At 40.1% G+C, this 26,291-nt stretch overlaps 2 protein-coding genes and 1 non-coding gene across 6 annotated transcripts in view; 2 read left to right on the top strand and 1 right to left on the bottom strand.

Moving 5' to 3' along the window:
- Nucleotides 1-21,688, bottom strand: part of MRPL13 (mitochondrial ribosomal protein L13) — a 38,928-nt gene extending 17,240 nt beyond the window's left edge. Inside the window, exons 1-6 of one of the 3 annotated variants that reach the window (XM_043483464.1) lie at nucleotides 21,532-21,624; nucleotides 20,380-20,498; nucleotides 17,403-17,526; nucleotides 13,394-13,487; nucleotides 8,744-8,804; nucleotides 2,423-2,509 (exon numbers count right to left, since the gene is read on the bottom strand). In XM_043483464.1, coding sequence (XP_043339399.1) covers nucleotides 2,423-2,509; nucleotides 8,744-8,804; nucleotides 13,394-13,487; nucleotides 17,403-17,526; nucleotides 20,380-20,406 — 393 coding nt within the window. In that variant the 5' untranslated portion in view covers nucleotides 20,407-20,498; nucleotides 21,532-21,624. Of the gene's footprint in view, nucleotides 1-2,422; nucleotides 2,510-8,743; nucleotides 8,805-13,393; nucleotides 13,488-17,402; nucleotides 17,527-18,482; nucleotides 18,577-20,379; nucleotides 20,499-21,531 lie in introns of those variants that run through there. The other 2 variants (XM_043483463.1, XM_043483462.1) reach the window with 2 other exon arrangements.
- A 78-nt stretch (nucleotides 21,689-21,766) lies between these two features.
- The window catches only part of LOC122451018 (MDM2 binding protein), a 72,737-nt gene continuing 68,212 nt past the window's right edge, over nucleotides 21,767-26,291 (top strand). For both annotated transcript variants that reach the window (XR_006272290.1, XM_043483461.1), the window contains exons 1-2: nucleotides 21,767-22,024; nucleotides 22,878-22,958. Coding sequence is in view for 1 of the 2 variants with exons in the window: in XM_043483461.1 (XP_043339396.1) it covers nucleotides 21,907-22,024; nucleotides 22,878-22,958 (199 nt within the window). In the remaining variant the exon portion in view is untranslated. The remainder of the gene's footprint in view (nucleotides 22,025-22,877; nucleotides 22,959-26,291) is intronic.
- TRNAC-ACA lies at nucleotides 25,892-25,963 on the top strand. Its single transcript has one exon. It is a non-coding gene; the product is annotated as a tRNA-Cys (tRNA).

Raw genomic sequence — 26,291 nt, forward strand, 5'->3', positions numbered from 1 at the left:
CTGTCTCACTTTCTTTTACTTATTAATTTGCTATCATAAACAATGCAGAAATAATAATCTTGTGCATGTGTGTACTCCAAAATAAACTTCTATTTTTGTTCCAGACCTAGAATCACCACTTCTCTAAGAGTCACATTCCTTTTAATATGGAACAGCACTTAGAAACCAGTCTGGAGACGAGTTCTGCTTACTTCTGCTGGTGCTGTCATTTCATTTTTTTAATATATAAAATCTTAACATGATAAAAAAAAATCTAAAAAGTTATAATAATCTAAAAGGCTTTTCTCCAAAAAGCTCATTCTCTTTCCTACCAATCCCTTCCATATGTTTGTGCTCTTGATCTAGTGAGTAACCAACTTAATTTTCTTGTTTATTCTTCCTGTGTTTCTTTATGCCAAAAGATATATTCATATATGTGTCTGTGAACATACATATGTATAAATACATATAAAAGGTAGTATGCTACCGATACTCTTTTCCATCTTGCTTGTTTTCACTTAATATATCTTGGAAAGCATTACTTATCCAGTCACAATGATATGTCATTCCTTTTTTTATAATTGCACAGTACTCAACTGAATAGATATAGCATAATTTAGCCAATTTCCTATAAGCATTTATTTCCATTACTATTATGGATAATATGGAAACAATAGTCTCGTGTGTGCGCATCTTCAGGGTAACTTGCTGTCAGTGCGACTGCTAGACCAGCAAGAGTCTCCTTGTGCGTGTCTTTGCTAACCGTCGCCTGGTTCCCTGCATTCCTTGTGGGTTGCACCACTTTGCACTGCAACCTGCAGTGTCTGAGTGCGTTTCCCCGTGGCCGTGACAATAAAATGTGTTGTCAAGTTTTTGAAAATTTAGCAATCCATTTTTGGGGAAATGGGCTCATTTATTTTATAGACTGAAATAATTTAAGTAATTTATACTGAAACCTATAACTTGATAACTGGGAAAAATGACATTACTATTTTCTTTGTCCCTTTTAGAAATCATGGTTTCTAAAAATATGTGAAAGTACAATCAGAAACAGTTTTAAAATTCTTTTAATTTCATGCCCAAGGTCATTTATCCTTACATGATGATACTACTCCCATGCTTGTTACCTCAGAGGTAAAGTGAAGAGGGGGAAATTATTCTACTCATTCATACAAAGCAAAGCTAATAAATTAGCCACTTCAGTAAAAGTCTGAATAATTTACTTATGCATTATTTAAGCTAACAATAGAACATGCAAGTGCCTTGAATAGTTGATAGAACTCGATATTCTGGAATAAATTCTATATTATTCTTTTTTTTTTTTCAATTATTTTTATTAGTTGGAGGCTAATTACTTTGCAACATTGCAGTGGGTTTTGTCATACATTGACATGAATCAGCCATGGAGTTACATGTATTCCCCATCCCGATCCGGCCCCCCCCCCACCCGATTCCCCTGGGTCCTCCCAGTGCACCAGGCCGGAGCACTTGTCTCATGCATCCCACCTGGGCCGGTGGTCTGTTTCACCATAGATAATATACATGCTGTTCTCTCGAAACATCCCACCCTTGCCTTCTCCCACAGAGTCCAAAAGTCTGTTCTGTACATCTGTGTCTCTTTTTCTGTTTATATTATTCTTTTACTAGGAACTATAAGGACAATTATAACCTGTAATATTGATACCAACTAGTACTTACTGTTCCAGGGCCTGGTCTAAATACCTAAAAAATGTTATTTCACCTAATTCTTACAGCAATCTTATGATGAAGGTACAATTACTACACCCATTTACCGGATGAGAAAACAGAGATAATAACGGCCAGAAAGTCAGTAAATGGTAGGACATGTATTCAAACCCAGACAGTCTGATTCCAGAGCCTGGACTCAACTATTTTATGTGGAACTTCCAGTGTTTATATTACACTAGAGAGAAAAGCTAAGTACTCATACCGGTATAACAGTTATGAACAAAACTGTCTTTTTATTTTCAAGTACTTTTAAGCTGAACAAGTTCTGAGTAGGAATAAGTATTTTGAAGTTATAGCATGGGAAATAATTAGCAATCAAAGCCAAGCTATTAATCTATGATTCACAGAAGTTATACAGGTCACAAAAAAGTAAAGTGAATTCATACTTTTTTGTAGTTCATGAAATTACCTATGAGTATCCTCAATTAAACAGGGACTCTAATTATAGTTCCTTGTTCCAAAGAAAGTAGCTATTAAAATGAAAATATGGAACTTACAGACTTTTGATTTTTAGTTCAATGATGGTTCACTTTATAATTTAAAATAGAAGCAATTGTTTTTGTAGTGTATTCACTATAAAATGCAAAAAACTATTTCAAAAGTCGACATAAAATTACTGAAAACAAATACAACAATTATTTTAAAATGAGAAAATATTTAATTAAAAATTTAAAAAGGATCTTTGGTTACTTACTTCATCTGGGAAAAGATGCAACCTCTGCATCAGAGTTCTTCTGTGAAGGTTTTTTGGCAGCATGCCATAAATAGCTAGTTTTACAATCTGAAAAACAGATACACGGAGCACTCAGTAAGAAACATGTGATGGGAATATAAACATAGTAAGAGATAGTGATGAAAAGCAGTGGGCTAAGACTCAATATGAATATGAAAGAAACAAAACTGAGACCTAAGCAGATATGTGGCAGCAATAAAAAAGACCTTTTGTTATTTTGTACATTACCATCTTCTTTTAAATCTGTTTATCTGTATTTAGACAAAGGAAAAAAAGAAAGGAAGACATTAAGAAAACCTGTGTATGTGTTGATTTTAGATGGAATAAGAAGAAATTCTCTAAGCTTATACTAGAACTTGTGGCTCAAATAATCTATTACATACAGATTACAGCACATCCTAGGGAGGTTTAATCCCATTTCCCCAGGTGGGTGATCAGGAGACTGCCAATGAATGAACTAAGCCTGACCATACCGTCATGAGGCTGACTCTGTAAGTCACAAATCTAGAACAACGGTAACAGTGAGCATTCACTGAAAACTTAGCACGTGTGCAGGGGTCACTGCATTAGACTTGTTATCTTGTTTATGTTACTAAGTTCCATTTCACAGACGAGGAAACAAATTCAGTGAGGCTACAGAGCCCACCTTAATTTCCTATATCTAATAAATGGTACTGGAACTCAAACCAGGTAGGCCTACTCCCAGGACAGACACGTAACACATGCAAACACACTTAACAACTCGTTTCTCTCTGTCACTTATCAAGAAGACCAAGCCCCGTCGCCCTGTCATACCCGCTCCCAAGAGGGCAGCCCGAGCTTTCTGTGGTTGCTCCCCTCCCCGTGAAGGCCGCCCTCACGGTTCATCTGCTGTCTGAGCCTCTGGCTGTGCTGGGTCTCTCTCACTGCTCTCGAGCGCGCTCCAGCCGAGACAAGGAGGGGCTTCTCTCTGCCTGCGGTGCGTGGCTTCTCCTGGTGCAGAGCATGGGCTCTAGGGCCCGGGGCTCAGCGGTGTGGCACACGAGCTTAGCTGTCCCCCGGCACGTGGGGTCTTCCCAGCCCAGCGATCAAACCCGAGTCCCCTGCACTGGCAGGCGGATTCATAAACACTTGACCTCCAGGGAAGCCCAAGGTCATCCTCACTGCTGTCCCGAGTGTGGCTCTGCGTATATTTTGTCAGCAGAAAGTCACACAGTCTCACCTTGTGCTCTATGATTTCCCATGGGCCTCCTGGCATGTAGTGAGTACAGATACCCCGCACGAGCTTCATGAAACTACTCACAGACATCTGGAGAGTCAATGATTTTTTTTCATCTGCACTCATATTTCAAGAATATAATTTGGCATGTATTAAACTAAACCCACTGAGACAGTACATGTTACAATAGGACTGCACTGTAGAGGATTTCCTTATCCTTTTATTTTCTCATCAAATCAGACTACAAAACCTCAACATATACAAATGCTAACACCACCCCACATATATTTCCCATCTATTTTCTATGTTAGTGCTGTTAAGGCTTTACATTCTAGAGACTTTATATTGTTAAAATTAAAAGCAATTAGAAATTCAGTGCCTGAATTATATAAGCTGCATTTCAAGTGGTCAACTTGCCACAGGTGACTAGTGGTTACTATATTTGATAGCGCAAAGAATGTTTTCATTAGAGCAGAAATTTCTATTGAGTAGCACTGATAACAGTCTTTAAAATTTTTAAAGTTTTAGAAGTCTTTAGTAGAAAGTGACAATGCTAAGACTACTTAGCATCCTGTCTGGATTAGCAAGTCATTGTATCTTCTGAACATCCTAACAGCCAGTTTATTACATTAGCAGGGTTTCTTGGTATTTGGTTTCCATGTTAAAAAAATTAGTTTTATTTACTTGAATTAACAAGTTGGTATTTTTAAAATACACCTTATTTAAAAATGCAAACATAACAATTAAAGAAAGCTGAAAAGTATGAAACGGTTACAAACTGCCAGGTGAGAGAAAAAGATGACAGACATACAAACACACCCAAAAAAATGTGACATCCCCTGAACATGCAATCGAGCAATTCCAGCTATACAGACTGAAGCGTGAACTCTGAGGAACCCAGAAAATGAGAAAGACAGAACGGGCTAGGGCTAACAAACATTAAAGACCTTCCTAATAGAGTCTGAACCCAGGGCATATGATATTTGTTTCACAAAAAATATCTTTATAAACTATAGGAGAGGGAATGAATATGAGAAAGGAACCATATTAGAAGAAAAATGCAAGAGCACAGAGACTCTTAAGCAAACTGAAATGTATGACAGACGAAGAAAGGGCTGAATCAATGCATTTACTTGAGTTTAGAATTAAAGATCTGCTACATAATCACAAAAATATATTGAAAAATATTTTAAAACCTACTATCAAATGTATTAATCAATGTACTTTATTGTTCCCGAAAAACACTGAGCATTTGAATTGGTGGTAAAATAACTGACCTCTTAAGAAACCATTTTTTTTTTTAAAAACACAGTCAAAATTAAGACTTAAAGCCACCATCAAATATTTCATAATGCATTTCAATCTCTGTTCATAAAAAATAGTTTGAAATAATTTCTACAAATGCTATCCGAAGCCAAATTCTTAACATCAAAAGTTGGATTGTACTGCCTCCTAGTGTATATTTAGCATACCTGAACAAACTAGAAACTAGTTTTAAAGACATTTAAAAATATAAAGTATTAAAACTGTAATTTGTTGTAAAAGTTATGGTATATATTAGCAGCGGCCCTAACAACTTTTCACTAGTATTATATGCAGTCCATATTAAGTCAAAATAGGATACTATATTTGATCCGTGATAATCTAAAAATTAAAAAAACAATTCTTGAGCATGTTTTTATAAAACAGATTTGAATGATAAAGAAGTAAAAATACACAGCAAAGTATGGAACTTCTAAATATTATGTCAGTAATAAACACAGCTCTTCCCCTACCTTTAACCAAGAAAATTTTAGACAATACTTGTACCGCAAGGAGATCAAACCAGTCAATCCTAAAGGAAATCAGTCCTGAATATTCATTGAAAGAAGTGACTGATGCTGAAACTGAAACTCCAATGCTTTGGCCACCTCATGCGAAGAGCTGACTCATTGGAAAAGACCCTGATGCTGGGAAAGATTGAAGGTAGGAGGAGAAGGGGACGACAGAGGATGAGATGGCTGGATGGCATCACCGACTCAATGGACATCAGTTTGGGTAAACTCCAGGAATAGGTAATGGACAGGGAAGCCTGGCAGGCTGCAGTCTATGGGGTCGCAGAGTCGGACACGACTGAGCGACTGAACTGAACACCAAACAAATGGTTGCATTCTGACAACAGACATTTATTTTTATTCATCATTTTAGGAAAATAAAAAGGAGTATCTTCAAAACTTAACAGTTTGCTCATTTAAATAAAAAGCTAAAACACCTTTGAATGGGGAAAACACTACCAAATCCAAGAGAACAATTCAAAGACTGGGTTATCAAGAGTTAAGGAAGAAAAAAGTAAAACTGTGAAAGGGCAACAGGAGACTCTGCTTTTAAAATCAATACTGAGAATGAGCACTTGGATTTGGAACATCTCTCAGTACAGAACTCTAGTGATACATAATAAACAAACAGTAATGAAGTCAGTAATACTGTTTTTTTAAATATTTCTAAAGGACGGAACTGACTAGAGGACAAAAATAGGAAGAACAAGAAAAAGCGCATCCTGGGCTGGCATCTGCTCTGGGGTGTCCGCTCGGCACGGGGCTTGGGAAGAGGGCCACGAATGTGAGGTCTGCAGGCAGGATCAAGATGCCCCCACACACCTGGATCCCCTGGGGCCCAGCAGAAAGGCAGTATTCAGGGTGCTGAGTGTGGAAAGGGAAACATAAGTCTTTCTTGATAGGTAACTGCTAACTATGAACTTGATCTTGTAAGGTTTTCAGGCCCCAAATTCACCCATTTTACGGGGATCAAATTCCAGAAGCTGAAAGTATAGCTTAAAGGGATCTTAGGTTGGGGTGTGTGTGTATACACGTATATCCCCAGGCACCAGCCAAAAGCTAAGTATATCTTTTCTGAAGAAATTAATTTTTAACATAGGTCTCAAGAACTCTCAGAGATGAAGTTCCAAGGTACATGTACTTTCCTAGCACCCTGAGCAGAAACAATAAATAGCAGACCCACAAGGACCCACAAATATCAGTCAGATATAAATGCTAAGAATTATGTTTAATATGCTTAAAGAAATGTAAGAGAGAACCAAGGTATGACAAAAGAACAGAAGACTATCAAAACTGACTCGCAAACTGAGAAAGAAACAAACAGTAAAAGCTTCCAGAAAAGGAAAAAAATACAACAACTGAAATTAGAATCTCAATAAAAGAGCTAATCAGATTAGACCTTGGTGAAAAGATAATCAGAGAAGAAGAACACAGATTTAAGGAAATTCCTGACAATCCAGCACAGAGACATAAAACACGAGGAAGACACACAACATAAAAGAGAGATACAGAACTGTGCATGATGGAATGAGGCAGTCTTCTATGTATACAGTCAGCTTCCAAAGGGAGAGGGCGGATGGAGAATAAAGGGAACTAGTATTAAAAGATGTAAGAGCTGACAAATTTTCAGAAGACAAGAAACCAATCCTCAAGCAAAATAAATAAGAAAACTAAAAAAAAAAAAGTTAACCTAGAATTGTGTAGATACACGAAAGTATTTTTTAGAATGAAGGTAAAAATAAAGTTACAAACAGAAAAGGGGAGTTCACCGTTCAAGAGACTGTTATGACGGGCATGTCAGTGAGCTGCTCCGAGTTATAAGACTGCAAGCAAAGAAGATCGTAAAAAAACCAGTAACAGTATTAAAAAATGGGAACAAGAATGTCCATCTGGAAGGGTTTTTGAACAATCCTGAACAGAGAAAACATACAGACTGAGAGGGAGAAGGGGTATTAAACATCTTCTAAAGGCCTTGACTTGACTTTGAGGAAAGTGAAACTATTGATTAATCTTATTTAGACTTCTAACAAACGAACTCAGTCAGTCCAAAAGAAAGCAAGAAGGGGAGGAGAAAGAAAATAACATCTAGGTCAGCGTGTGGACAAAGCGGGGGAAGCAGAGGGGGCGGACGGAGGAAGGAGTGCCGACACACACCCCCTGTTCAGGCGCTGAGTCAGGCCCAACCCTCTGTGAGCCCACGGACGGCAGCCCGCCAGGCTCCCCTGTCACGGGATTTCTCAGGCAACAACACTGGAGCGGGTGGCCATTCCCTCCTCCAGGGGCTCTTCCCCACCCAGGGGCCACCTATGCCTCCTGCACCGGCAGGTGTGAGACACAGGCAGCTGGCGGGAAGCTGCCGTCACACGGGGAGCCCAGCTCAGGGCCCCGTGATGCCCGAGGAAGCCGCCGTCACACGGGGAGCCCAGCTCAGGGCCCCGTGATGCCCGAGGGGGCAGGGTGCTGGCAGGAGGAGGGCTCAAGGAGGGAACACATGCAATTATGACTGACTCACGATGACGCGTGGCAGAAGCCAACACAGTATTGTAAAGCAGTTCTCCTCCACTTAAAAAAATAAAATCTAGCTCAGTTTAAAGATAAACTGTAAAATGGTATATGAGGCGTCAAAATTTTAAAAAAGGTTGATTTGGCGGTATCAATATATAAAAAGAATAGACTACAAGTTAAAAAGCACTATTGGAGATAAATTCAGTACACACCTGGTCAATTCTTCAGGAAGATTATAATTCCAAATTTAAATTTATTTAACCCTAAATCTTCAAAACATACAAGGGAAAAAGCTGATAGAACTACAAGGAAAAATTAATAAATCCATAATTGAGATTTTAACATAACTCTTTAAGATAATCAATAAAGTGAATAACAAAAATAGTGAGAGTATAAGATTGGAACAACATACTTAGCATGTTTGATATAATTAAAATATAAACATATATACATACATACATCTGTCTCCCCAAAACATTTTCAGCAATCATATATTCTAGGTGATCATGCAGATGTCAAGAAATTAAAAAGAAAAGCATTAAACTTCTATAACTAAATGCAAACTATATTAAATAGTAATTAGAAAAGATACAGGATGATGAAATATTATTGATACCTATCAAAACTTGTATGATACAATTATAGTGAAGAACTCACAACCCTGAATGCTAGCTACATTAGAAGAGAAGGAAGACTGAAAACCCAGTTTCTGAACCAGTCTCTCCACAGATGATAAATAATGATAAAAAAATACAATACACTTACTGCTACTGGATCCTTCCGGTGAAGTTGAGCAGCTGTTACTTGATTAAACCCACCTGGGTAGCTATTAAAACAAACAAAGACATTAAAATTGAGAGTAGGTGATGGGACAGTATCTTTGAAATGAACATTCTCTTATAATATGAAAACTATTTTTATTATGAAATTACATTTGTTTCTCCTGGAGGAGGAAATGGAAACCCACTCCAGTATTCTTGCCTGGAGGATCCCATGGACAGAGGAGCCTGATGAGCTACAGTCCACAGGTCGCAGAGAGTCAGACACGACTGAGCAACTAACACACATACTTGCTTCTGGAAACTATGCTACTCATCATGTCTTAAAAATTAAGCAGTAACTATGCTATATGAAATGCTATTAAGTGGTCACATTTAGCAATCATTATTTTATAAATCCAGTCAATCCTAAAGGAAATCAGTCCTGAATATTCATTGGAAGGATTGATGCTGAAGCTGAAACTTCAATACTTTGGCCACCTGATGCGAAGAAATGACTCACTGGAAAAGACCCTGATGCTGGGAAAGATTAAATGCAGGAGGAGAAGGAGACCACAGAGGATGAGATGGCTGGATGGCATCATCAACTTATGGACATGAGTTTGAGCAAGCTCTGGGAGGTGGTGATGTACAGGGAAGCCTGGCATGCTGCAGCCATGGGATTGCGAAGAGTCGGACACAACTGAGCGACTGAACTGAATTTCATAAAAAGTTCCACATCTAAGAAACTTCTTAGCTAACCATTTTTTAAATTAACTAATTAATTTATTTATTGGCTGTGCTAGGTCTTCACTGGGCTTCCCTGGTGGCTCAGCTGGTAAAGAATCCGCCCGTAACGCAGGAGACCGGGGTTCGACCCCTGGGTTGGGAAGATGCCCTGGAGAAGGGAAGGCTGCCCACTGTCCTCACTGCTCTATGTGGGAGTTGTCTAGCTGCGGCAAAGGGCGGCTACGCGCTGCTCTGGCACGCGGGCTCCTTGCGGCACCGGCTTCTCTTGATGCGGAGCGCCGGCTCCAGGTGTGCGGGCTTCAGCGCCGCAGCAGGCTCCCAGTGCGGGCTCAGCAGCTGCTCCCGGGCGTGTGGAATCTCCCCAGATCAAGGATGAAGCCTGTGTCCCTTGCACTGGCAGGCAGATTCTTATCCACTGCATCACCACGGAAGTCCCTGGCTAACTACACTTCTGTTGGGATTTAAGTTCACTCATCATTCTTCATTCAAACATTCACAGTTGCTTATTTCTGCCTGAATGAAAGGAAAACAAAACAAAACAAAGTGCCAAAATGTGTTTCACATTCCCTGAAAAAATTAGGCAAAGTGAGTAAGCTAGGGGTCAGGTCTGGGGAAAAGAGTGGTAGACTACTTGGTCCTGAAGGCAACTTAATGCTCTGAACAGGTCGTGCTCCTATTTCCCATTACCAGGAGTTCATGTGCTGCTTCTAAGTAACAAAATATTTCATTGTGTTGAGATCAAAATCATAAATAAAATGGAGATTAAAAAAATATTTGGGATAGTTATTGGAGATCTTAGTAACCTGAATACCCCAGACCCAGGTCTGGAATCAAGGTTTTGCCAGCAGCAACCAGTATAACATGAGGAAACTCATTTCATCTCTTTATTTATGGGTTCGCTCAGGTAAGGAAAATGCCAGTATCTGCCCCATCTGCCTCTGAAGGTTTTGTGAGAGTTGGGTAAGCAAGTGTTTGTGACAGTGCTTAAGAAATTTAAAACAAAAGCAACATACAGATGTAAGACTTCATTATTACACTGAATGGATGAATAAAAGCCTAGATGATTTTCAAGGAAGGGAAAAAGAAAATATAAAGACAGTGGACTCTGCAAAGGAAATTTAAAATGATCTAAATATGATTCCTTTTACAGGTTTCTTTCAACACTTAAAAACATTTTGAAGAGGATTTAAAGAACCACGTTTTAGGAATAAAATTTAAGAAAGCAAATTTAGAAGTATGCTGAGAAAAATGGATAATTTTCCAAATGATACTCTTTCATTTGTTTCATGGAGCTTCACCCTCAGAACAAGAAATAATTGTCCTCTATTCTCCCTCTCTGGGAAGAAAATACTTTTTGCTTTTATCACATGGTTATCTTTCATTTTCCTATTTCTTTCCCAATTGCCTCTAAATTTTATAAAACTTGTTTTACATATATTTTACTTTGCCAAAAGTAAAAATGACTAAAAATGAATGTGAATTAATTTTTGTTCGATAAAGATTTCATGAAGGCGTGAAAGCATAGGAAAGGACAAAGGCCGCTAACAAGCAGGAGTGATTCTCCAGGATCGCGGGAGACGTCACAGCCTGGGAGGCGCAGACGGACCGCCCTCACGCAGAGTGAGGGGGAGCTAAAGAGCCTCCTGATCAAAGTGGAGGAGGAGAGGGAGACAGCTGGCTTAAAGCTCAACATTCAGAAAACTGAGATCATGGCATCCGGTCCCATCACCTCATGGGAAATAGATGGGGAGACAGTGGAAACACTGGCTGACTTTAATTTTTTGGGCTCCAAAATCACTGCAGATGGTGATTGCAGCCATGAAATTAGAAGACGCTTACTCCTTGGAAGGAAAGTTATGACCAACCTAGACAGCATATTAAAAAGCAGAGACATTACTTTGCCAACACCGTCTGGTCAAGGCTATGGTTTTTCCAGTGGTCATGTATGGATGTGAGAGTTGGACTGTGAAGAAAGCTGAGCACTGAAGAATTGATGCTTTTGAACTGTGGTGTTGGAGAAGACTCTTGAGAGTCCCTTGGACTGCAAGGAGATCCCACCAGTCCATCCTAAAGGAGATCAGTCCTGAATATTCATTGGAAGGACTGATGCTGAAGCTGAAACTCCAGTACTTTGGCCACCTCATGCGGAGAGCTGACTCATTGGAAAAGACCCTGATGCTGGGAGGGACTGGGGGCAGGAGGAGAAGGGGACGACAGAGGATGAGATGGCTGGATGGCATCACTGACTCGATGGACATAAATTTGAGTAAGCTCCGGGAGTTGGTGATGAACAGGGAGGCCTGGTGTGCTGCGATTCATGGGGTCACAGAGTTGGACACGACTGAGCGACTGAACTGAACTGAAGACCTACTTGGGCAAAAGACAAAAAGAAACAGATGGGAACTTCAAAGTTGGCTTGTCTAAGATGAAGGTGCACTTGGAAATAAAATAATTTTGATCAAGAATGAAAGGTCAATATTTCTAACTGTATCTTGCATGATATTGAAGAAATTATGCTTAATAAAATTTGTACATGACCTGAAACTGAGGGCTTAACTAACACATTACCTGAAATAATCCAGATCTCAAAAGATCTTCAAAGGCTGGAGATAAAATTTAACATGGAGTAAACTTAGGGTACTACAGCTAGATTAAAATGCAACTGAAACACACAGGCAGGAGGATACAAGGCTGAAAAAGACCTAAAGAGTTTTAGCTGAGAGTAACCTCAGTGCAGCACACAGTGATACAGCGTTGAAGAAGCACTCTACTACGACAGAAGACTGAATAACTGGAAGATGGAGGAGTCACATTACACCAGAAAACCATCAGGACAGAGCCAGGGGAGTGTTACTTAGTTAAGATATTGACAAGTAATGACGGCACCCAGAGAACGGTGAGCAGGATATAATGGACATATTTGAAGGAAGTCACATAAAGAACTTCGCACGAACTACAGGTGTTTAGTCTAGAGGAAAGACAAATCAGTGAGTACGTGCTGATCACTGTCTCACAATTACTTGAAGGAGGTCATGTGGAAGATACAATTTTACACCGTCCAAAAAAGGAGGACAGAGGACGAGATGGCTGGATGGCATCACCAACTCAGTGGACTTGAGTTTGAGCAAGCTCCAGGAGACGGTGAAGGATGGGGGGCCCTGTGTGCTGCAGTCCATGGGGTTGCAAAGAGTCGGACACGACTGAGCGACTGACAACAGCAACAAAAGGCCGTTATGAAAGCTGAAGAAAGACAGTTGATGACTTAACAGCACTGAGATCTTTCCAAAACTTAGACCATGTCAAAGGCAAAATGAATGGGTTGCCTCAGGAGCTAGGAGACTGCTACTGCTCAAAGACAGGCAGATCTGTAATCTGACAGGGATGCTGTGGGCAGGTATAAAGGTGTCTTTCCAACTGGGGATTCTCCTCACCATTCTTTCAACCTCTCATGCATTTTAGACGTTCAAGACACTTCCGGAAACAGCAGTAAGAGGAATCAGAGAAAGCAGAAAGAAATGAGAAGACTGACTAAACAATGAGAGAAATCTAGATCACCGAGGTTAACATGACAAGTACTCTCAGGAAAAACCAATTGCCTCGGGCAATTACAAGGATCTGGTACAATTTTGTGGTTTTCTAATTGAGTAAATCACACATGCATCACGAACAAAATCGGTGTTTTCTTAAGTTTCTTTTTCTTTCAATATTATTTATTTTTATTTTTTGGTTGTGCCACGTGAGATCTTAGTTCCCCAACCGCATATTGAACCCGTGCCCCTGCAGTGGAAGTGCAGTCTTAACCACTGGACCACCAGGGAAGTTCCTTAAATTTCTTTGAAATATAATCAATAATATTAAAGTGATACATTTCCCCTGCCTATCTTCCCTGACAAAAGCATTATCTTACCCAGTATGTGAGGAGTATACTTTTTGCTCCCATTTGTTTCCAGAAAATGCAATGTGCCTTGTGTTCACTATGACAACATGATCCCCACAGTCACCTGGATTTAAAAGAACAAAGAAAGAAAAAAAGGATTTTGGTTGAAAAATCTTGACTTTAAGAAAAAGTGTGCTTGGTTATTTACAAAGCTTTCCAAAGTCCAAAGAACACATCAGTGAATATAAAGCATGTCAGTGCAACATCAAAATCCTTGAACAGACTGATGTTTTTCTTTTACATAACATCTAAGCATAGAGGAGTTGGCTAGACATTCGGAAAATCTCAACACTGGAAGGTAAAAGAGAATTCCGGAAAGAAGCCAATAACAATAGGCCTTTGAAAGGCAAACTACTGTTACTTTTATTGTCTTTCACCATTAATGATTACACTTCGTTAAAATGTAATAATTACACTTTAATAACAATTACACTTCACCACTTTTAACTATCTAATAAAATTTCCCCTTAAAAATAAAAGAGAAAATGAAAACAATATGCATAAAGATGAAAAAAGGTATGTTTTACCAATAGGTAAATTGGAAACAAATGTAAAACATCACAATTGTTACTCATTTCAAATTCAGAGAATAGAGTATTATGCTCTCATGCTTAACTACTAACCCAAGGTTTTTTCCAATCACATTTAACTAGTTAAATATCTTTCAAACTGGAAAAAAAATAAAGTTTGGTAAACAGTTTTCAGAAATAGGAATTGAGTTTATTTACAAAAATTTATCACCTTAGATTTCTAACCTTATTTGATTTCTTTTTATAATAATGGGCTAAGTTAAATGGCCAAATAAAATTCAAACTAATTCAATCAAGGGGAAAACTCAAAGATTTATGTCAGGAAATCTAAGGTCTCATCATGGATCCACAGTCTTCTCCCTCCTTCATGACATAGAGCACTGCTTTTCTATCTGATCTTCTTACAGGATTTGATTTGAGAATGTCTGAAAAACAGCCGTTCCAAATCAGTGATAAATAACAGAAGTTTGGCTTTGGTATTTATGCTTGTTTCCAGCCTGATGCACAAACATCCAAATGCCTACTTCAATTTTTTTTTCTTCCTTTAGTATCCCTGAACTTCCGCATGGCTAATGTGACAGATGATCATGGAAGTTACCACAAAATCCACTGAGTATAAAGACATTGTGATAGGAACAAGGGGTGTTGTCCCAGTCTACTGCTGGCATGTAAATATTCACTTCTGAAAAAGGCAAGTATTCTAGATATAACCGGGAGCGAAAACCTTCAGTGCTCTGTATGACGATGTTCTAGGAGTGAGCTGAAGAACAAATGTGTGATTAACACTGTGAAATTTAAATGACATTGTTAACACCTGAAACAGACTGACTCAACTCAATAGTAAGAAAGAAAAATACTTTAGTTGGGTAACTTTAAGAAGAGCATTTTAAACTTTTTTTTCCCTAACAAATTCTTAAAAGATTTAAATAAATAATGCAAAACAGAATACTAGAGATTAGATTAGTTGAATTGTTTGAATTGTGTTTGAATTGCTAACATTCACAATATAACTTTTAAGAACTGTGTGAGACTTTTATTTGATTTCATTCCACATGCACCAGAAATATTTTAAGATGATCTGATAACTTCAGATAATGCTGAAGAAAGGTTTCCCTCTGCTTCTTTTAAATGCTTATAGTCTTCCTCAACTGATTAACTTGTGGACAATGAAAAGAACGGCGTTCTGATGAAGAGTAAGTCATAATCCAGAAATCACCAAGGGCCCTCCCCTTTCATTCATCAGTGAGAAATAAACTGTTGGGAAAGCTCCGCGTCCCCAGCTCAGGAGGGGAGCTCTAATTAGAAGGCAGTGCGTGTAAAGTGGTTCAAAGATTGTATACTCACATATCTGAACATACAGAGGCCCACTGGGCTTGGTGAGATGCTGTGGCAAGCCAACTTTCCATTTATATGGTTATTTTTTTTCTTTTGCAAACTGTGGTTTGGGTCAAGATGGAAATGCCATGGAATTAGAAGAACGTGCTCCTTTCACAAAACTTAGGAGAAGATGGAATCAGCAGTAGCCACATAATTCTTTTTCAAATACAGCACTAACCATCCACTGATTTAAAGTTCTGCTTCCTTACATGTAAGTCATCACTGCAAAAGCACTCCTCACGTACTGCACAGCAAACATTCTGCCAGAATAGATGAGACTTTCTGGCAGGCCGTCCTTTCCTAGGAATGGAGGATAGCTTTTCCAGGAAATTAGAAATTTACTTTTTAAAGACTAAATTGTATTTTTGTTTCACTGTATTTAATATTCGACTTTTATCGACAGAAGTTTGGACTTTTCATGTCCCTAAGATGTCACTAAAATCAGAACTTACACTGCAAAAAAAAAAAAAACACAAAAAACTTAAACTGCAAGCAGTTTTCAATTTACAAATATGTTGTTTTAAGTGTTTTTCTAACATTTATTGGTTTAACAAGCATTTATTATGTATGTTTTATGTGCTTATAAACATTATAAACATGTTTACTTAAAAACTGACATACAGTTTCCCGGAAAAACAATATTACAAATGATGGCCATATGTACAGGAAGGGCTATAAAAGTTAGTATTTAGGTGTGATAATGACATTTAGGTTACACTGGAGAATATCTTTATTCTTAGGAGACATACACTGAAGTATTTAGGGGGAGATATACTGATTATCAGTCATTTACTTTCAAATGATTGAGTAAAAACAACATGGTAAAATACTGTGTAACCTAGGTGGATATAGAGAAATTCACCGTACTATTTTGACCTTTTCTGAAATTGTGAAAATTTTTATACGACAAGTTAGAAAAAAAGTAAAAGACTAATAAACCAGTGGAAAAAAGGGAAGAAATGCAGACATTTCACAGAATGGGAAATGACAAAAAGGCCAATATATAAATGAAAAGATACTGAACTCCACGTGCAATTAGGAAAATGCAAATTAAAACCACAGAGCACTTCCCAGCTACCAAAGTAGAATGTTACTCAGATGAGGAATAATGAAAACATCTGCATATAATTAGACTGACTAGGTTCCTGTGTATCTCTGAACCCAGTAATTCCTGTTCTACAGACAGACCTCAGAGAAACTCTTCCACATGTGCCCTGGAAAAATGGTACAAGAATATTGATAGCAATGTTGTGTGTAAGAAACAAAAAAGGAGGTAAACTACCGAAGTGCTGAGTGAATGGATATTTATTTCATCATTACTATTATTAATTTTTTAAAAAATATTATATTTATATACGGATAGATGAATACATCCCTATCTATCTATACACATCTTTGTATATTTCATATTTCAAAACAAAGTTAAAACTCTGACCAGTTGCAAAAAGCATTGTTGACAGGCCAAGCAAGATGAAGGGTAAGAACTGATACTCGGCCTTGCAGGGTGGACAGGGAGTGCCTAAGAAAATGAAGTCAATCAAAACTTCCTGGGCTAAGTGGAAGGCTTTCAGTACGAAAGCAACCATTTGTTTTGAAAAAAGGATATGGAAAAGCAAATTTATTAACTCAAAATAGTGAAAAATAACTTTCCATACCTAGTTAGCTCTATATATCTCTCTGAAGGAAAGAGTCTTTCCAAGAGAGGGCAAGCTTATCTGTGTATTTTCAAAAGCTCTCTATTGAAACGCATGTTGCCACATGAAGAGACATGCTGAAGAGTGAGCGTTTCAAGTCCAAGTCAGGACATTTCTGAGAGTGAAAGGAAGAGCTACTGATAATTTTGCTGGGACAATGGCATAAAATGGGGCTGTTTCAGGTGAAATGGTCTATGCAGTTTTGCTATGAAGAAGCAAAATTCATTTTAGTGCCCCAACAGGAGTTTGGCAAAGATGGAATAAGGGATCTTCAAGGGAAAAAAAAAAAGAGATCCTTGCAGCAGTCCAGTCAACATCTTCAAAATTCTATCCTCACATGAAAACTGCATTTACCGACAGGTCTAAAATGATACTCACTCAGTTGATGGTACACAGGCTTATGCAATCCTTGAAGTCTAACCGATGCCAGGGCAGCAAGCTTTCCAGGGGGCTGCATTTTCCCATCTAAGAGATACCAAACTCGGGCAAAAGTGGCCCATTGCTTAAGAGACGGAAGAGGAAACAAAGAAAATTCTCATTAAAGGGGAACACCTGAGTTTGTTATTATATACCATTGCACATAATCCATAGTTAATGTCAATAATTACTATGAAAAAGATCCCATCGTTAGATAACTTTTTTCATTTTCTATTTCTGGAAAAGGGGATCTTTCCTCATTCTTCTGTGGAGATTAATGCAGTTATTCTTCCTGCCTGCTTTTCTATTAGCAGTATGGATTATGCTTTATTAAAAACATTTCAAAGATATTATTTCCTTTTACATTTTGTATTTTTCGTACCACGTACAATAGACTGGAGGGATACTGAGAAGCTCTTAATGAAAGCAGAAGTTGTTTCTGAAAGTCTTCAAAAATACCTGGAGATCAGAAGATGCATTACACTGAGAGAAGAGTGGCCAGTTAGAAACTGATGACTACTCAGGAGTTTAACCCTAGTGAAAGAAAGTTTGAAAAAGTGTTCGTCGCTGTTGTGTCTGACTTTTTGCGATCCCGTGGGCTGTAGCCCACCAGGCTCCTCTGTCCATGGGATTCTCCAGGCAAGAATACTGGAGTAGGTAGCCATTCCCTTCTCCAGAGAATCTTTCCCACCCAGGGACTGAAGCCAGGTCTCCTGAATTGCAGGCCCGTTCTTTACCATTTGAGCCACCAGGGAACTAGCAGAAAGGAAGCTGGAAAAGTACAGACAGATGATACTGAATAAACTTAAATTTCAAAAACTGCCTTAGACAGACATCTGAGGCTGCCGCAGTGTTTCTGCAGTGTCTGACACTGCCTTCAAACTCTAGGAAAATTTCAGGCCAGAAAGATCTTGATCAGATCCTTTGTCTATGGATATACACAAGCTGTCAAACAATGTTGGAAAAAATTGATACAACTAGGCTGGCTGGTTTTATCTTAAATTTAACCATCACAAACCTCAAATCAGTACAACTGCTTACCCATCTGTGTTTTCCTGTACTCATTTTTCTAGTCTCCATCCCATTCCCCTTGTACATCTTGTCAGGTTTACCTCTATTTCATGTTTTGATGCCCCTGTAAAGGGTATTGCATTTTTAATTTAAATTTCTGATTGTTGCTAGTATACAGAAATACACTTCATTTTTATATTTTGGTCTTATATACTGCAACCTTGCATTTATCAGTTTCAGTAACTTTTTGTAAATTCCCTTTTTTACACAGATGACCCTTTTCTTTGCAAATAAGGAGAGCTTCTAGCCCACATACTTTCCATATCTCTCTCAGCATATGAACTAAAAAAAAAAAAAAAATTCAATTGTCTGCAGGACAATCTTGTTTCTTCAATAAATTGCAAAGAAAAAAGATAGGATAGGAACCCATTATTAAGAGACTTAAAAAAAAAAAAACAACTCAGCAGCTTACTATACTTTGGATCCCTTTCCAAAGAAAAAAACCATAAAAATATTCTGTATTAATATTTATATAATATATATGTGAGAAAATTGGAAATGTGAACATATACTGAATATTGATATTAAGGAATCACTATGAAATTTTCATTTAGCTTTGATAAATGGTAATGGGATTTAAAAAAAATCTTTATCTTATAAAGCACATATTGAAAACATTTACTGATGAAATAAGAAGTGAATGAGGTACAGATTAAATGATACTGACTGTGAGCCCTCCGAAATTGGGTGATAATCTACTTTAATATCTGATTGTGATTATCCATAATAAAGTTAAGAAAACAAGAAAAGCTGCTCCTGACCTCCATTCTTTACCAGTGACTGCCTCATTTCTTTCCTCTTTTTTGCAGTAAACTCTTGCAAAGAGTTGTCTTTACTCCAAATTTATCTCTCCTCATTCTTCAGGGCTTCCCTGGTGGCTCAGCAATAAAGAATCCGCCTGCCAATGCAGGAGATAGGGGTTCAATCCCTGGGTTGGGAAGATCCCCTGGCGAAGGAAATGGCAATCCACTCCAGTATTCTTGCCTAGAGAATCCCATGGACAGAGGAGCCTGGCGGGCTGCAGACTATGGAGCCGCAAAGGAGTTGACACAACATAGGGAGTAAACAACAACCGAAACAATGGTTTTTTCAACCTACTCCACCCAGGCTTTTGTCTTCCCATACCCACCAGCAGCACACTATTGCCAAAGTTACCATGACCTTCACATTATGAAACCCCTCAGTCAATTCTTTGATACGGTTGATCATTCCCCTCTCCTGGGTGTTGAACGCCACTGTCTATCCCCATCCATCCATCATGCAGATTCTTTCTCTTGCTTCTGAAAGGCTGGGATGTTCCACAACTGTTCTTGGTCCTCCTTTTCTTTTCTTACTTCCTCAAAGACTTCATCCAGGCCATTTGCATGCTTATGATTACCTAATTTACATCTCCAGCTTGGACCTCTTTTCCTAACTCTGGAACTCTTTGAGACCCTATGGACTGCATCTTGCCAGGCTTCTCTGGCCATGGGATTCTCCAGGCAAGTATACTGGAGTGGGTTGCCATTTCCAGGGGATCTTCCCCACCCAGGGATCAAATCCACCATCCCTGCATCTCCTGCATCAGCACGCTGATTTTTTTACCACTGAGCCACCTGGGAAGCCCCTTGAACTATACACTTGTATTCAACTGCCCACCTGGCATATACACTACAGTGTTTTTTAAAATTATATGTATCTGAAGACCAGTTTTTCCCCAATCCATTGCAGACCAATACTCAGATAGGAAAAAAAAAAAAACCTTGATAAGGCAATTAAAATGCTGCCACAATGTCCAACGGCTACAATTCTTTTTAATGGTTAATTTTAATTCCTGTATCTCCTTCATCAGGGGCAGGTAACAAAGAGTTCAAGGACGGAATCTCACCTGGGGCAGGGCTAGGCTAAGAGGCATCTTACAGCAACATATCCAAAACCGAACCCTGCTCTTCCTCTGAAACCTGCTTCAGTCCCAGCCTTCCCTATCTCAGTTGATGGAAGGTCTCTCCGGTTGTTGAAACAAAAAAACCTTGGATTAGTCCTTGGTTTTTTTCTGTTGCTGTCGGTCACACTTAGTCCTTCTGGAAATCTCACTGGTTCCACCTTCACATGGAGCATGACCACTTTCCAACTCTACACAGCAACTAGGCCTGGTCCGCGCCACAGGCATGTCTAGCCTGGGTTATTGCGGTAGCCTTCAAATAGATTCTTTGCTTCTGTCCACCAATTCCCATTTCTAAACAATTCCTTCTTAACTCAGCAGTCTGGTACTCCTTTTAACACTTAAGCCAGATGAGGTTACTACTTGGTTCAAAACCCTCCGAAGTGAAAGTCGCTCAGTCGTGTCTGACTCTCTCTGACCCCATGGATTATACGGTCCATGGGATTCTCCAGGCCGCAACACTTCCCAGGGGATCTTCGCAACCCAGGGATCAAACCCAGGTCTCCCGCATTGCAGACGGATTCTTTACCGTCCGAGCCCCCAGGGAAGCCCATATATACCTGTGCTCAATAGCTCAGTCGTGTCTGTCTCTTTGCAGCCCCATGGACTGTAGCTCTCTAAGCTCCTCTGTCCACGGGAGTTCTCCAGGCAAGAAGACTGGAGTGGGTTGCCATTTCCTCCTCCAGGGGATCTTCCCAACCCAGGGATCGAACCCGCGTCTCCCGCATTGGCAGGCGGGTTCTTTACCAGCTGAGCCACCAGTGAAGCCCAAACGTCAACCCCCCCCCACCCCCGCCCCCGCAAGGCGGCCCTTATTTTGCTCAAACTGTCTACAGTGCCCTATGAGATCCATCTTATTGGCTCCCTGACTGTCCCCCTAACACCGCTCCGGGGTGAGGGGAGACCAGAGAAGGGCTGAATAAAAACACCGAAGTAGGGGCACCGAGAGCACTACACGAAGTGGTGGTCAGCTGCGACCCTCGTCTGTGCTTTATCTCCGGGCCTAGGGGCCTGGCTCCCCATCCGCCTCGGCGGCGCCAACTCCGGCCGCCTCCCGCCAGAGTGAGGAAGCCCGCCACGCCGGGAGCGCCGCCTCACCTGCGGCGCCCTGGACAGACCCGCCATGCTCCCGAGGGGCGTCTCCGCGCTTCCGCCAGGACCCGGGGCCGCCTCGCATCACGGCCCGGCGGGAAACGCGCGGAGCTGCGGGTGGCGGTTCCTAGGCCAGCAAGCCTTTGTATGCTTCTCCGCGTTTCCCACGTCTCTTCCAGTCTTCCCACCACAACCATTCCGTCAGGAAGAGAGAACACGATGCGGTTATTGAGAGAATAATTTCCGAAAGTCACTCGCCTGCTGGAAAGGGTGCGGAAACCGATGGGGGACGGGCTGTTTCCCGCCGAGCTGAAGAGAGGGCTCCGGAAGTGTTTCAGGCGCGCGGGCAGTTTGGACGGAGGCGGCCGCGCGCGCTGAGAGATGGATCGGTACCTGCTCCTCGCGGTGTGGGGCGAGGAAAAGGCCGCGGGGGCGGCGGCGGCGGGCCCGGCACGTGGGCCCGAGGCTTCGCGAGTTGAGGGCTCCGGAAAGCCGTTGGGTAGGTGCCGAGCGGAGAAAGCGCGGGAGCGGCTAGCGGGGCGGAGAGGACTCTTGGGAGCAGGTTCTTCTGGGGAGGACTGGGCGGAGGGACCGCGGGGAGCCGTGACTCCCTCGGGTCGCCTGTTAGGGCTGAGAAGATCGGCCCGCACGCAGAAGATCGGCTTGCCAGGGCTGAGGAAGATGCTACCCGCACGGAGAACAGGGCTAAGGTTCTGGGTGCGACGTGCCCGCGCTCAGAACTTGGAGACACAGTTAAAAAGTTCTCGGGGCCTTGGGAATGGAATTTCTGCCCTTGAGACTTATATGCATTCATTAGGTAGTTCTGCCTCCTGTGTTCCAAGTGCGAGTCAGACGGAAAGCAACTCGGTGGAAAGGGCTGTTACTCTCCTGGAGTTTACATCCTAACAGGAGGAGGCTTTCCGCACGTGTAATACGTTAAAAAACCGAGTGGCAGATGTAAGACGATTCTGACCGTTTGAGATTGCACTCTTTTTGACGCTCCTGTCTGGAATCTCTTGCGTTTTATTTAGTTTGTTTTGATGGAGAGGTGTTTTGAGGAGGAAGTATATGTGGCTGTGTACAGAGTATGGTAACAGGATTTCCCATCTCGGTTTAAAAATTATTTGGGGGAGGGAGATTTTGGATTTGTGTTAACTGGCAAGCATGTGCAAACCGGGAACTTTACCTATTTTCTCTGCTTGCTTTATATTTATTATATTAAAATTTGAACAGAGTGTAGATCTTTTGTGTATAGTATATTGTTCTGGAGAGGCTCTGGTGGTGAAACTGGAATTGGTCTACGTTGTGTAATTCTTGAACCCAGCTGAGTGAGTTTGATTTTTCTTTCTCAGACTTAAGAGCAGGAAATTTTTATCGTCTCCTGAAAAGAAGCATTAGTGCTTCAATTAGTCCAGAAGATAGTACTTTCCCTGGTAAGTACAACATAAACCCTTCTTTTCACTGGCGTAGCATTTGTATTGGAAATAAATTTAATTAATTTGGTCACATAAAAGTCCAAAAAACATTTGGTTGTTTTTCTTTGTTTGCTTTTGGGGGGGATATTAATAATGTCATTTAATATTTTAGCTAAACGTGTTTGCAGGAAAATATTAGTGCAAAGCTATAATGCATTACCAGTTAACACAGAATATATAAATATTTCTGTAACAGAAATTTTGTATAACACAATTTGTTACATAAAAATTTAATGTAACACAAATAACATAAATACTAGACTCAATAATTTAAAACTCCAGTCTCTTGTGGCACACTCCTTTACTTATTGTTACAAGACTAAAAAAGATGTATCTATACACATTATTTGCCCATTACTATATCATATTCTTTATCTTTAAACTCAACAAGAGGCACTTGTTGACTGGGTGCAAGTCCCTGGGATCGGGAGCTAGCAAAAGAAACAAGAAAAACAAAAGGGGAAAATTGCTTTCCTTCATTTACTGATGTTCAGATGTCATAAAGTTGTTATGAAAATTGTTTTATATTCTCATCTTGAGCGTTGTTCCCTTTATGAGATTTGCTTGCCATCTTTAGCTTCGTGTAAAATAGAGTAACGTGGCTTTATAAGGAGGATGTATGATTGTGTTCTGAGTACAAATACATTTTTAATGTTCTTACAGGCATTTCCTTAACTGTTTTTTTTTTTTCATTCTTACCTCTTACCACTTCTCTTAAAAGCACTTCATATGTGGGAGAAGGTGAGGGTGGGATGTTTCGAGAGAACAGCATCGAAACATGTATATTATCTAGGGTGAAACAGATCACCAGCCCAGGCTGGATGCATGAGACAATTGCTCAGGCCTTGTGCACTGGGAAGACCCAGAAGAATCGGGTGGAGAGGGAGGTGGGAGAGGGGGTCGGGGTGGGGAATACATATAAATCCATGGCTGATTCATGTCAATGTATGACAAAAACCACTACAATATTGTAAAGTAATTAGCCTCCAACTAATAAAAATAAATGGAAAAAAAAAAAGCACGTCATAATTGTCATCTTTTCTCCATTCTTATCTGCTTGAAGTTCTTCAAAGTTTGACTTTTTTGATCACCCTTTACTTTGGAAACATTTTTTCTCCTTTGGTTCCTATTGGCATTATACAGATCCGTTTGTTACTTCTTTGATAGTCACCCTCTTTTTTTCCTTCCCTGACTTGGCCTCTATCTGAGAGTGGAGATGCCAGGACAGGTCTGAAAGCTGAAGGAAGTTCCTGGAGACGCCAAGGAGAGTGTGCTTGTTCTGATGACTGAACACTCTGTTCCTTTCTGTTTTCTTTCATCAGATAACCTGTCTCTTGAGTTTCAACTGTCATCTTTGGGGAATTATTTCTAATATCTATGTGCTTCCCTATCCTGTTTGCCAAATCCTGGTAGTACTCATTAATTTTGCAAGTTGGTATAGTTTAAGTCAGTACTACTATTATTACAACAGGATTTTGATGGAAAGTGACATGGTTAGTGAAGGACGTGTGATGAGTTGCCTGAAACATTGCTAAGTAAAAATATTTTGTTAAAGGTGGATACACGGGACTTCCCTGGTGGTCCAGTGGTTTAGACCTTGCCTTCCAGTGCAAGGGGTGTGGGTTCAGTCCCTGGTCAGGAAGCTAAGATCAAAAAACCAAGACATAAAACAGTTGCAGTATTGTAATTTTAAGTTCAATAAAGGCTTAAAAAAAAGAAATTGGATACATGTGTCTGGAACTCCAAAGGAGAATGCAGCTGGGGAAAGATTATGGAATCATCAATATATAGATGTCAGTTTGAGCCGTGAGGAGCGACGGTATTGTTTTGGAGTGTGAGAAGAGCAGAAAATCTTGAATTCATTTTTGAAAAGATCTGAGCACCAGTTTTTAAAGAAAGATAGGTTTTCCACAGAAAGCAAGTGTTTTCAGGAGAAAGTAGTCAAATGTGTCATTTTTTATTCCTTTCTTGGTCTTAATGTTGAGAAGTCAAGTACCAATAGGACTAAAAACTTAGATTTAGAAACATGTCACCCACTGGTGACTTTGGTGGTTGTAGTTTCAGTGGCATGTTGGAGACAAAAGAACAGATTACACTGGATTTGGAGGGGAATAGAAAAGGTACATAGGAAGTAGAGATGGTCAAGTGTAGACAGTGCTTTCAGAAAGTTTATCTTCCTGAAAAGTAAAGAAAGAGATATAGTGGTTAACTAAAAAAGGGAGATGAATTTAAAGGTGATTTAAAAAAGTAATTTGAGAAATACTTGTGCATATTTAGATGTTAGTGGGAAGGAAATGGTAGAGAAGGAGAGATCAAAGATGCAGGGAAGTGAGCGGCCTGGTGTCCCAGTGGAAGTGGGGTGGGGTGTAGCCTTGGTCAGAAGGATGGTGCCTCTTACATGTCAACAGGAAGGAATGAAGAAAGGCCTGATGGAAATGCAGGAAGGGTGGTCTGTTTGTCGACAGGATGTTATTTGAGTTACTACCTAATGGCTTCTATTTTCTTAAGGAATTAGGGGATAAAGTCTTCTGGAATTTTGGCAGAAATTGGTAATAGGCACTTAGCATCTTTCCTAACTTCTATGAGGTAAGCCGCAGTTACTCCTCCTTTGAATCCGATTTCTGTACATTGCTCTAAATTTTTCATTGATCTTCTGACTCGTACCCTGGGGTGACCCTTAATTTCATATGTTCATATAATATTCCAGTCTCCAAGAAGATCATCTCTATTTTAAGGCTATAGTTATTCTTTATCTCCTCTCTTTTTAGTAAGGCTGAACCAAACCTTCATGGTCTTTGAGGAGGGAACCATTTTCCCTAAAATGCTTTGCATTTTTTGGTATTATTCAGCAGTAATTGAGTGGGTGTATTTTTCAGCATCTTTTTAGGTCTTCCCTGGTGGCTCAGATGGTAAAGCGTCTGCCTACAATGCGGGAGACCCAGGTTCGATCCCTGGGTTGGGAAGATCCCCTGGAGAAGGAAATGGCAACCCACTCCGGTACTCTTGCCCGGAAAATCCCATGGACGGAGAAGTGTGATAGGCTGCTGTCCATGGGGTTGCAAAGAGTCGGACATGACTAAGCCACTTCACTTTCACTTTCCTTTCCTTTAGATTTTAGAGTTTGAAATGAAGATTAATAATAATCATGTGCATTTGAACTGCGATGAACTAAAGCAGAGTCTTCATAGAGAGTGAATAATTTTACTCTGTAGGCAGATTTTCCTGTTTGAATTTCTGTATTCTTTATACACACACACACACACATAACTTGGAGAACTGTATAGTATGTAT

The sequence above is a fragment of the Cervus canadensis genome, chromosome 12 (assembly GCF_019320065.1).
Source record: "Cervus canadensis isolate Bull #8, Minnesota chromosome 12, ASM1932006v1, whole genome shotgun sequence".
NCBI lineage: Eukaryota > Metazoa > Chordata > Mammalia > Artiodactyla > Cervidae > Cervus > Cervus canadensis.